General features: G+C 36.1%; 1 protein-coding gene across 6 annotated transcripts in view; it reads right to left on the minus strand.

Annotated features, from left to right (window-relative positions):
• Nucleotides 1-12,258, minus strand: part of DPY19L1 (dpy-19 like C-mannosyltransferase 1) — a 96,893-nt gene that overhangs the window by 66,281 nt on the left and 18,354 nt on the right. For all 6 annotated transcript variants that reach the window (XM_042969822.1, XM_042969798.1, XM_042969814.1 and 3 more), the window contains 5 exons: nt 12,205-12,229; nt 11,475-11,562; nt 7,504-7,641; nt 4,275-4,395; nt 3,356-3,449 (listed from right to left, as the gene is read on the minus strand). In XM_042969822.1, the coding sequence (XP_042825756.1) occupies nt 3,356-3,449; nt 4,275-4,395; nt 7,504-7,641; nt 11,475-11,562; nt 12,205-12,229 (466 nt within the window). The remainder of the gene's footprint in view (nt 1-3,355; nt 3,450-4,274; nt 4,396-7,503; nt 7,642-11,474; nt 11,563-12,204; nt 12,230-12,258) is intronic.

The following is a 12,258-nucleotide window of genomic DNA, read 5'->3' on the forward strand; positions in this document are numbered from 1 at the left end:
CTCAGAGAATCCTCCTTCCTGCAGAATGGAAACTTGCACATACCAAGTCTTATGAAACTGGCCTCCAGAAACTGTTAGTCTGTAGCTGAAACATGTCAGGGTATCTTATGAAATAGATAACTGTAATCATGAATTAACAAAACAGCTTTTAGAAAATAACAACATATGTTTTATTAAAAACAAAAACAAAAACAGAACACTGAGAATTCCAGAAAAAGAGATACATCATGAATAGGTTGTATTGACAAAACATCTTACTTCATCTCAAGTCAGAGCTTGGCAGCCCAGCCCCATTTCACCATTTGGCTGTGTTTTCTGTTTCTCCTTCCACTTCCATTTTTTCTTTTTTTTGTGAAATGGATTGACTTATCTGACTTCAGAAAACTTATATCTGTACTATTTAAAAAGAAATATACTTCTGGAGTAAAAATGTCATACTCAATCTGCCTGTAAATTTATATAATACAATTTATAAAAAGATTCTAACCACAGTTATAGATATCCTCCTCTTTATTCTTAACCCACATGTTAAGAAGTCTGCAGCTTTATCCCACTTTATAAAGTTAGAAGGTTGACAGAACTAACCACCAAGAAAGAAAACAATAAGAACTACCTAGCAATTTAAGACCTCTAAAAATACTCATGTTAAGAACATTCTAAAATACGATGAAAAAAACTGATAGAAAAGACGTGACTGAAGACTCTGTTCAACACAATATAAACCAGGATCACCACTGGACTCTAATTTACACATCTGCCCTCAGGGCACAGTGCAATAGTCAAGGCTCTCTAGAAAAGGCTCTGTTCATGTACAAGAACTAGATACTCATTTGGGGCTGGAAAGAAATGAGTTTAGGACACATTTGGCTCAAGCTAGAGTGATTACTCAGGTAGGGTTAAAAAAAATGCCCGCAAACAGAGCAAAGGGAGAAGGAGAGAAGTGAAAACGTGTGGCACTACCGCAGGTCTATATCCAAGCCCAGGTGCATAAGGCAGACCACCCTCAGGGTCCAAGAGTCAAGCAACACCTGAAAGGCTGGGGCACAAAAAGGCAAGTGGGTGAAGCTGAAACAGGCTGCAGCCCTCGGAGCCAGGAAGAGAAACCAAAAACAGCTATTTGGAAACACTCAAATGAGTAAGGTAATCACTCCCTCATACTGAGTAGCAGTGGTCTACAGATTTTTTTTTTTTTTTTTTTACACTCAAAGTATAAGAAATGAGACTTTACAGCTCAGCACATGCACGTGTATACACGTATATACAATAAATAGCAAATAGAAGTTTCTCTAAATCTTACCTATCTTACAAAGTGTTGTATAATCTATGATGTACATTTGTATTCTTTTCTTTTTCATGTGAAATATACTGCTGCGCCAAACCAATTAAATTGATTCTAAAATCACCGAGTAGGCCATACCCTGCAGTTTGACAGATGCTATGCTAAAGGAGTTACTGGCTAACTGTAGTGACAGGTGAAAATCAAGGGTCTCATGAGACCATAGTTTAGTTTGAATCCTGTCCCTCCGTTGGTCAATTTCTGAATGTCTTCGCTTGCTTTGGAATAGGTCTCAAACCGGCCAAGGTCATGCACCAACCAGCCAAACCATTTCTCCAATCTTAATCTTCAACAATGTTCCTCAATAATCTGCATCCCAGTAAAACTCATCTGCTTTCTACATCCAACGTTTTCCACCTTTGCCTCTCCCTGGAATTCCTTCCTCCCCCACCTATCCAAAATGCCCTGACCCTCCAGGGGACGGCTAAAGCAACCCTCCACCCAGAACAAACTTCTGCCACCAGCACTAGAAGCGCGTTATCCTTGTTGGCTGTCTCCCATTTACGTGCGCTCAGCACCACTTTCATCTCCCACTCACCTCACCACATGCTGTCAAAACCCAAGCGCACCAGCTCACAAATAAGTCACTTGGTACATACTTTATGTGGACTAGACAAATGAACACGTGTCTCCTATGTAGGGAGAAAACTGCTGTCTGGGGACAGCGGGAGCTGAAGACTGAGAAATCTCAGGTCAGGGCCTAAACCACCGAGAACCTCTCAGTCAAAACCACAAAATGGAGTCCCTGCAGCGGATGTCATACCCTTGGCCTTCAAAACGATGCATTATAAGGAAATGATACTGCATGCTTATTAAATATTTAGAAATTCTTCTTTCAATTAAAAAGGTAGCATAACTATAGGTCGGCAATTTAGCAACAATGCCATGTTCCACATTTTAACTTCTTTTCCTCAAAATCAAATATCCCAAATGCAATAAAGCTACCCATCCATTAGACAGCTAGGCAGTACTTAGCAAAATGACGGACCCCCTCCCAAAGCAGAGACCTTAGGCTCATCATAATACAAGGCACACTGGCCATGCTCTCCTTCAGGTGGACTTCCTCTTGACCAATTAACATATACTTCTGGTTAAGATATCTGTGTGGCTTGTTTCAAAAACAAAATCTTCCACATCACCTTTTAATCACGCATTTTCATTTCAGTCTCCTCTAGTGACATGATTAAAAAAACTTTGTTATAGCTAAATCAGAAATATTAGCATCAAAGTATCTTAAATCTATATGCAAATATACTTTAAATTGATCTTCTAATAACTTCCTCATCTGACAAATATTTATGAAGTTACTGTTATCTGCTCAAACACTGAGCTAGGAATGAAAGAGATCTTTGAGGCACTATACTGAAAATACCAGTACTTCCAAGGCAAAGATAATGGTATAACAGCAGATTCAAACTCATTAACCCAAATTGAAAGTCATATACCTATGCTCATACTTCTGTACTACAAGGAATCTATAAGCAATATAAAAAAATTCTAAACATATTCTCAAGGTAAAATTGTTCAAACAAGTACACAATGTAACAAACTGTCAAAAAAAGAAGAAAAATAAAGATGCTTACAAAATTTGTCAATCTTTTACTTTAAGGACTATTATTCACCTGTGAAGTATACCAGGTCAGATATTAAATATCTGTATAAAATATATTTCTATTTTAACATCAGCAAAATAGAATTGTTAACACCATTTGATAATGAGTGGTCCTTTCCTTATATTTTATGTAAACAATATATTATTTATGCTTAAAAGCCTATAAATATTTAAAATTAATCAAATATCCCCACCCTTCTCTATTTAAGCCTCTAAAATTATTTTAAGTTTGGCTGGCTATGCCAATGGTGAAATCATTCAAACAGGAAAGAATTTTGTATCTACAAGTAGATCTATTAGAAATATTATAAAACTGAACCAAAAGTTAATCTTTATCTCACCATTTTTATTATTTTAGTATATAGTGTTATAATACATACCAAAATATTCTCGATGAACAGTCTTACCTTAAATATGTGCCATATATGAAGAATAATGCCATCATTAGTCCATTTAAAATAAAAATTACAGCCACATAAAAGCAAGCAGGATCTCCCAATCCTTTAAAAATAAAAAAAAATTAAAAAAAACATATGTTCTAACTATAAATTACTCTGTGTGTCTGGCAATTTATATTAAAATGTGCTTATTTTGAAAATGGCACAGATATCTTCAATGGTTGCCTTGGTTCCCATAGGAACACATGACACTACTGCAGAACAGAGATGAGAACAGGGCAGTAGCTGTGATGGTTTTATTTTTTATTTTTATTTTTTAAAGTTATTTATTTACTTATTTATTTACTTGTTTATTTATTGAGAGACAGACAGAGAGACAGAGACAGACACAGAGAGAGACAGAGAATTTCAAGCAGGCTCCAAGCCCAGCGTACAGCCCAAGGCGGGGCTTGATCAAAGAACCCTGAGATCATGATGTAAGCTGAAGTCAGGAGTCAGACACCTCCCTGAGCTACCCAGGTGCTCCAACTGCCGTGGTTTTAAAACAGGGCTACAAATTCAGATACTCCTCCTTTCGAGGTATTGGGGAAGGGGAGGATCTATGCTCATGCTTTTGAGTCTGGCTGGGCTTGTGACTGCTTTAACAGACGATGGCAGAGGCCATACTATGTGACTTCTAAGACTAGAAGAGGCCAAGCAGTATCCAACTTGGAGTCCATGAAAAGCCTGATTACCCTGAGGTACTATCTGGCTCAAAAGCCAAAGATGCATGGAAAAGGCATATGTAGGTGTTCCAACCGACAGCCCCAAACGAGCCCAGCCTCGCAGGGCAGAATGTAAGTGAAGCAGTCTCCAATTAATTCCAGTGTTCCCAAGCCATTTGAATCTAGCAGAAGCCTCTGACACAATATCACAGAAAGAACCTTGCCTTCACAGCTTTCAATAGGACTGAGTCCTTCTCCTCTGGTAACCGTCCAACATATCTTGGTTTGAAGACCAATCAAGTCCATTGTTTTGGTATAAATCCGGTACCAGCTGGCTAAGATTACCTATTTTTAAGAAAATAGAGGCATTTTTTTAGATTTTTAGAGAAAAGATATTATCATCAACAGTTTCATTACTAGAATATTTTTGAGATATTTTGATGATTATTAAACCTTCCTTTCCTACACTTACCCACTTGGTTCCCTTTAAATTTAGTCAAGTAAGCTTTACAATCCCCTGCATAGATTCCTCATTAGCCAGGCTTCAACTGTTCACCCATACATAAGAATAAAATATAACATGAAACACGCAAGATTTATATTTTTCAAAAGCTATAAGATTCTACTAAGGAACATAAAAGAAGAGATGAACAAATAGAAAGATAGTTTGTCCTCTTGAATAGATCTAATTTCTCAAGATGTGACTTCTCCCTCACATATGTTTATGTTTAACTCATAAACATAAAACAATGCTAAGCAAAATCCCAAGTGTCTATCCAGAAGTGCTATGTGGCAATATAACAAGGAGAATAACCAAAGGGAATATTCTATCTAACAGATACTAAAACTTGCTACTTACAAAAATTAAAACAGTGTGATGCGGGAAGAAGAGCCAGACAGATCAAAGTAATCATGGCAGAGGCCTCGAGGAGTGTTACCATATCCTCCTCCAGGGCTGAGACACTCATTTCTTCAGGGGCTGGGAGGGTTGGTGGCTGACAGCTCCCACCAGAGTCCCACTCTGGGAACTACCCTCAACTGGAGGACAGTAAATTCATTATAGGTTACACCCTGACCCAAAGGCGACCCAAAGGCAACCCACGGGTAACTGGGCATTCAATACTAGACTAGTCAATAGGGAGGGATGTAAAGGCCAAGGACAACTCCCAGCAGGGCCATCTCAGTTCCAGAGCTCTGGCTGGGATTGCCTGCAGCCTCTGTTGTGACTGCATCAGAGCCCAACTCCTCCAGCCTCAGCCAACTTCCTTCATCCCCTTTAGGTGTTGCCCCCAAGGGCACTCCTCTAGATACTTCCTATATGCAAATCTCCATCTGAAAGCCTGCTCTCCAGGACCTCAACCTAACCCAACACAGAATACAAAGCCCCAAAACAGATGCAAGCATATACGTAGAATAATTCTGTATATAATAAAGAAAGCTACTTCAAATCAGTAGGGAGAAAGAAGATGGACCACTCATCAAAGTGTTAGGTTACACATGAGACCATTTTGAAAAAATATAAGGTTAGATTCCTATTCCAATACTGTGCAATAAAATAAATTCCAGAAATATTCAAAACATAAATGCCAAAAAAATAATTAAAAGAATGAAGATTTTTTTACAAATATGAAAAATCATAAATTTAAAAGATTAATAGGTATGCCACTTCTATACAGAAAAAATACGTACATATCATACACAAAGTTAAAGGCAAACAAAAACCGGAGGAAAAGGTTTACCCAAATAGCCTGGTATTAACATCCAGAATATAATAAATGTACCCCTACAAAATTGCAATAGAAATATAGACAAAGGACATAAACCATTACTTTTATAAGTAAAAATGCATTTTTAATGTATAGCACCGAACGAAATACATATATACACACGTATATAGCAATGAGAAAAATATATCATGTGATTTCAATTTTTTTGTCTACCAAATTGGCAGGGATTCAAGGAAATAAACATTTTCAAAAACACTGCCAGTGGTAATTTCGATTAGTATAACCTATCTAGAAAACATTTTAGCAACACATACCAAAGTCATTAAAGTATATATTTTGTTGAACCAAATAGTTCCACATCAACAAATTTATACTCTAAAAAACGTAAGGACATGTATAGAAATTTAGCTTCAAGAATGCTCATGCCAGTATTAGAATATTTTAAAAATTGAAAACAGCCAAAATTTTCATAAAAGATGGACTAAATAAACAATGGGAGATTGGATATACAGCCACCAAAAATGATGTTGCAGAAGAAAAGATGACACAGGAAGATTGTTACAAATATCCTAAAAGACAAAAAGGACTTATAAAAGAATATTTGCTATGTGATCCCATTTCTGTAAAAATAAATGTATACACGGTTATAGAAAGTACTCATAAGAAGTACATTAGTAAAACAACACAGGGGTGCCTGGGTGCCTCAGCAGGTTAAGCTTCCAACTCTTGATTTCTGCTCAGGTCATGTTCTCACAATTCGTGAGTTCAAGTCCTGCACTGGGATTTGTGCTGACAGTGTGGAGCCTGCTTGGGGTTGTCTCTCTCTCTCCCTCTCTCCCTCTCTCTCTCTCTCTCTCTCTCTCTCTGCCCCTCCCATTCACTCTCTCTCTCTCAAAATAAATAAACTTAAAAAAACAGAAACAAAAACAAAACACTGGAACTTGGCGGTTATTTGTCTCTACCTCCTCTATCTCTATCTCCTCATTAATCAATCAGCTAACTCACTGATCTGGATGGAGTTTGGGACTCCTCTCTCGTGGAATGGGAATAACGGAGAGCCCTGCTAAGTCCTGGTACAGAGCCCAAGCTTGAGATCCCCAGAGACCAAGGCAGCCACTGCCCTAGCCCTAGAACATGCTGTCTAGCAGCTCAGGCAAGTTAAGAGGGGGGAGTCACAGGGGCAGTGTATTAACAGGGGAACCTCATATCAAGTCAAGGAGGATGTCACTGAGTCACATCTCAATTTAGCCCTGGAAAATGCTTAGGGATGTGTCAAATGAAGCCAGGGACAGTAAAAGAGAGGCCAAAAAAGTTACTGATATCATTGAGATCACCTCCTGGGTGGATCTGTCTTTCCCCTCCCCGCAAAAAGGGCATTCATTCAATTAAGTGAAGAATCCCAGACAGGGAAGAAACATTATTTGGCAAATGACATGTAATGGCACTCCCTTGCTATCATCTCTGTATCACCGAATCTAGATAGTTTTCAAATTTTCTAAACCATGAAATCATGACAGTTCCCATGAAACTGGCTAAAGCCCACCAAAATTAATAATAATTTTTTTCATAGTTCTTTCCAAAAGAATATATATAATTTCTTTTTAAGTAGAAGATGAAATAGAATATATTGAACTATACCTTACATTTAGAATCAGCATTTAATGCAAGTAACACTTTAAAAAGTAAAAAAAAAAAAAAAAAAATCACAATTGAAAAAGTAACTTACCTCAGGATAAAGATTGAACCTTTTTAATGTATTTATAACAAGGGGGTATTCAGTCAGCTTATCATTCATAATCATCCATACTCCATTCAAAAATGAGGGTGCTTCCACAATAGTCTTAAAGTAGGAATAATACAGTCCCTGAAACAAACATGTTATAGTTATAATAAAAAGCACATAATTACTATGCCTCTTATCAGCTTAAAAAAATACACTGTTTTTGAAAAATAAAGCAATCGGGAAAATAATAGCTTTCAGTTTCTGATCACTAATACAATCTTAGGTTACAAAAAAGAACTACATATGTTAGTATAACCTTGCCTTAATTAAAATAATTGAACTCAAAAAAAATAAATTAAATAATTGAACACAAAATTTACTCAAAAATAGTTTTAGCATTTAAAAAGTAATATAACTCAGACAGCATACATAATCTAAGAAACCCCAGGTCCCATACTAATTTAATTGTTAGAAAAGGCTACCTTATGAACAGGGTGAGTGAGTGGTTTACTACAGAACATAAATTACCATGATCCAAGAAATCTTCCCTCAGCAAAAATGTTTCCCCCTTCCTGCTTATCTGATTCCCCCAAATTCTGCCATCAGTCATCTTTCCTCCAGATTTGCATGTAAGAATGAAAATATATTAGGAAGGCTACATATTGATGTGTTACATATCAATTATTACATTCAGATGCCAACCAGTTTTCCAGGCTGTTTTCTTTCTGTCCAGCTCAGAATATGGTAAGAACCCCATAGGACTGGGATCACGTGGGTCGGGGAGGACAGCAGTGGTACTCCCATTATGAGCGAATAGGACATATTGAGGTTGGAATAATACAAAGAACAAAAAATAAGCAAGTACTAGTACTTGCCCCCTTGTGAGGGAGTATAAGTGGCAGTACGGGGCAAGACAGGAAACATCCTGCATCTTCTATACAATTTTGCCTACAGCTGCCCTGGTGGCCAGAACACATCAGCTGTCAAATTCCATACTGGATTTAAAGCTCATAAATATGAAAGCAATTTGCATACCTGGATATTTATTGAAAACAACAAAAAAATGGTTCTTCCTACTATGGTATTTAGCTTTCATATCACTTTTTAAAAATATCTCCTACTATAATGAGTTGAATAATATCCCCCAAAATTTCATACGCACTGACACCTGTGAATGTGAACCTATTTGGAATAGGTTCCTTGAAGACATAATCAAATTAAAATGAGGACATCTAATAAGTGATATCCTTACAATGAGAGGGAAATTTAAACACAGAGACACAGGGGAAAATGTCTCATGATGACAGAGGCAGAGCCTGGAGTGATGGCAATTCCAAAGCCGGCCAAGGAATGCCAAGGATTGCCGGAAACCATGAGAAGCTAGGAAGAGGCAAGGAAGGACTTCCCACAGAGCCTTCTGACAGAACGTGGCCCTGCCCACACTTTGACTTCACACTTCTAGCCTCTGAAACTCTGAGAGAATAAATCTCTGCTTTTAAGCCACCTGGTTTATTGTACCCTTGTTATGTTAGCCGTAGAAACCTACTACAACCTATCTTGTTTTATAGGTTTGTTTTGGAATCATGTAAATATCTTACTGAATTACAAAACAAAAATTTTGTAAACCCCAAACATCAAAATAAAGGAATTAATTATCAAGTTGGAAGATTTCAAATAACTGTAAGATACAGTAATTCTACTGTACATCCCTAATGGAATATATCCTGAAGTCAAAAAGAAATGCAAGAAAATCTTAAAATGTTTTCAATAATCATATGTTTAATAATACCTTTGGTACTTTTGTTCCTCAAAAACAAGTAACTTGAAACCAAGATTCCTAAGCTAACAATAAAGATATAAATTTAATACAAATTTATAATTAATTTAATTTAATTTAATAAATTAAATTTATTAAATAAAATTAATTTAATTTAAAAAAATCTCATCCTAAATTTGCATTTTAAAATACGAATATAAGATCATAATTTCTCTTTTAAAAATTGTTTCTTAGTTCTGTTTACTAAAAAGGCTTAGACACAATGGCCAATCTAGTATCAAATACATCTGAACCCAGAACAACACAGGTTTGAACTACACAGTTCCACTCAGATTTTTTTGAATAAATACAGTATATTTTCTCTTCCTTATGATTTTCTTAATAACATTTTCTTTTTTCTAGCTTACTATATGGGAAGAATATAGTTTATAATACATGTAACATACAAAATATGTGTTAATCAATTGTTCATGCTATTAGTAAGGCTTCCGGTAAACAGTAAGCTATTAATCATTAAATTTGGAAGGAGTCAAAAGTTATACGTGGATGTTTGACTGCACGGGGGTCAGGACCTCTAACCCCCTTGTTGTTCAAAGGTCAACTGTAATAGCAATAAACATCTCTAGCACCAAAACTGTGGTCTCTAACTACCACTTGCTACTGAAAGGAATTGGGGCTCCTTGGAAAACTGGATGACTCCAGGTCTGGAAAGGATACACCTAATAGTACCAGAAAGTATGAAAGCTATAGAAGATTAGCAAGGTCACATCAAAGGGACAAAAAGTCAATGCAAGGACTCTCATTAGTTAAAGACAGTTTTACAAGTTGACAAAACATGTTAAAATTCATCAGTTCATAATGATTTATTCCAAAAGATGGAACTCCATCAGTTACCAGAAGAAAATGCTAGGAAACCAACTAATTTTTCTAGAAAGTAGTAAATAAAAAGAAAAACTCAAGCATTTATTTGTCTTACCTGTACAAAGCGTACACAGAGAATATATAATTAAATAATAAATAAATAAATATTATGGGAAAATTCTTCTTTATAAAAGAATTACAGTTAACAAATGCAGGAAAAAAATAATGAGAATAGATCATCAACATTTGGTCATCTTAATGAATTAACTGATCTAGGCTGATGGCTAGGCTATAATGGAAGGATCAACATGACAATATCTAAACCCACTGATCAATCTTGGCGTCACAGAAAGTGAGACAACCAATTATGGTGTGCCTCTTTGTATGATACAGCAAATGTACACCCGCTTATGAAATATCCCTACTGAAACAAACAAACAAACAAAAAAAACAGACAAAAAGAACACCACTGAATCTTCAGTTATCAGGTCTCTCTCAATTATTCAGGAAACTTGGGGCAGTGGAACATAATAAATGACATGAATTACTGTGGATAATTCTGTAAGATAAATAACCTGGATTCTTCAACAAATAAAGAGCAGAACAACAAAAATCAGAAGTGGAATTTATAGATTAAAAGACAAGAGAGGGGCGCTGGGTGGCTCAGTCGGTTAAGGGGCTGACTTCGGCTCAGGTCATGATCTCGCTGTCCGTGAGTTCAAGCCCCGCGTAGGGCCCTGTGCTGACAGCTCAGAGCCTGGAGCTTGTTTCCAATTCTGTGTCTCCCTCTCTCTGACCCTCCCCCGTTCATGCTCTGTCTCTCTCTGTCTCAAAAATAAATGAACATTAAAAAAAAAATTTTTTTTAAATAAAAAAAAATAAATAAAAGACAAGAGATACATCAACTAAGCACAATGTGTAGACATTGTCTGAATCCTAATTCAAGCCTACCAACACACCAACTGTAAAAAGGAAAAAAAAAAAAAAAAGCCAGTAGGTCACTTAAACACTGACTGACATTTGACAGTATTAAGCAATTGCTGTTTATCGTTTTCAAGTGCGCCAGAAGTACTGTGGGTAACAAAAAATTCCTCTTTCGAGATAACATACGAAAGTATTTACAGATGAAATGATACGATGTCTGAGGCTTCCTTTAAAAAGAGATGGCTGTGTGGAGGTGAGGGAATGAAAGAAAGATGGCTGTGTCTCCAGGTGTTGAAGCCGCAGGATGGGGCATGGGAGGTGTCTGCTCTTTCTACTTTAGAACATCTTTGAAAATTTCCCTGATAAAAAGCTTCAAGTTTTTAGATGCCTAAAATACCACACGAAAACTAACCATTTCAGTGCGAAAAGCCATCTCCCTTTCCAACGTTGAGAGGTGAGAAAAGTGGCGATCATTTTCAAAGAGGTGTGTTATATGGCTCCTGCAAAAACAAAAGAGTTAACAGAGCAGCAGCATTGAACTTACGCTAAGTATTATTTTGAAAAGAAACCAAGAGCAAACATAAAAGAATCTAGAAATTTGCACATCATTTGTAATGAAAGTCAAAGACAACAGTGTCCACATTTGTTTTTTCACTCTGTATGTCTTAACATTTCTACTAAAATTTCTATTAGAAAACACATTCAAATTAGATTTTAAAATTAGAATGAACCAGAATAACAATATTTTAAACTAAGTACAATAAAACTATAAATGAACTATAAATGTCATTGGGTTCCCATTTCAGAAATATCTGATTAATGAAATTCATATTTCACTCTATCCAGAAGATTAAAAAAATTAATCTTCCTCTCAACATGAACATAATATTACGTTAAGTGAAATAGGGCTTCAAATATAACCTCTTCAATAATGGATCTCTTTTTTTTTATTAAAAAATTACATTATTCTGACCTTGATTTATCAATTAAACTACTTTTTCAAGCTATTGTGTTGCCTGTAGTAATTAATATATATATATTCATCCTTATCATACTGAAATTTTTTTCTTTATATATATGGGAAATAGCTTTGGTAAGTTGTAATGATCTGCATAAAATACATGAGGAGAAAACAATCTTACCAGTGCAACACTGCTGCAAAGGCAGCTGGAAGAAAAAAGAAATTTAAATTACTA

The sequence above is a fragment of the Panthera tigris genome, chromosome A2, assembly GCF_018350195.1.
Source record: "Panthera tigris isolate Pti1 chromosome A2, P.tigris_Pti1_mat1.1, whole genome shotgun sequence".
Lineage (NCBI taxonomy): Eukaryota > Metazoa > Chordata > Mammalia > Carnivora > Felidae > Panthera > Panthera tigris.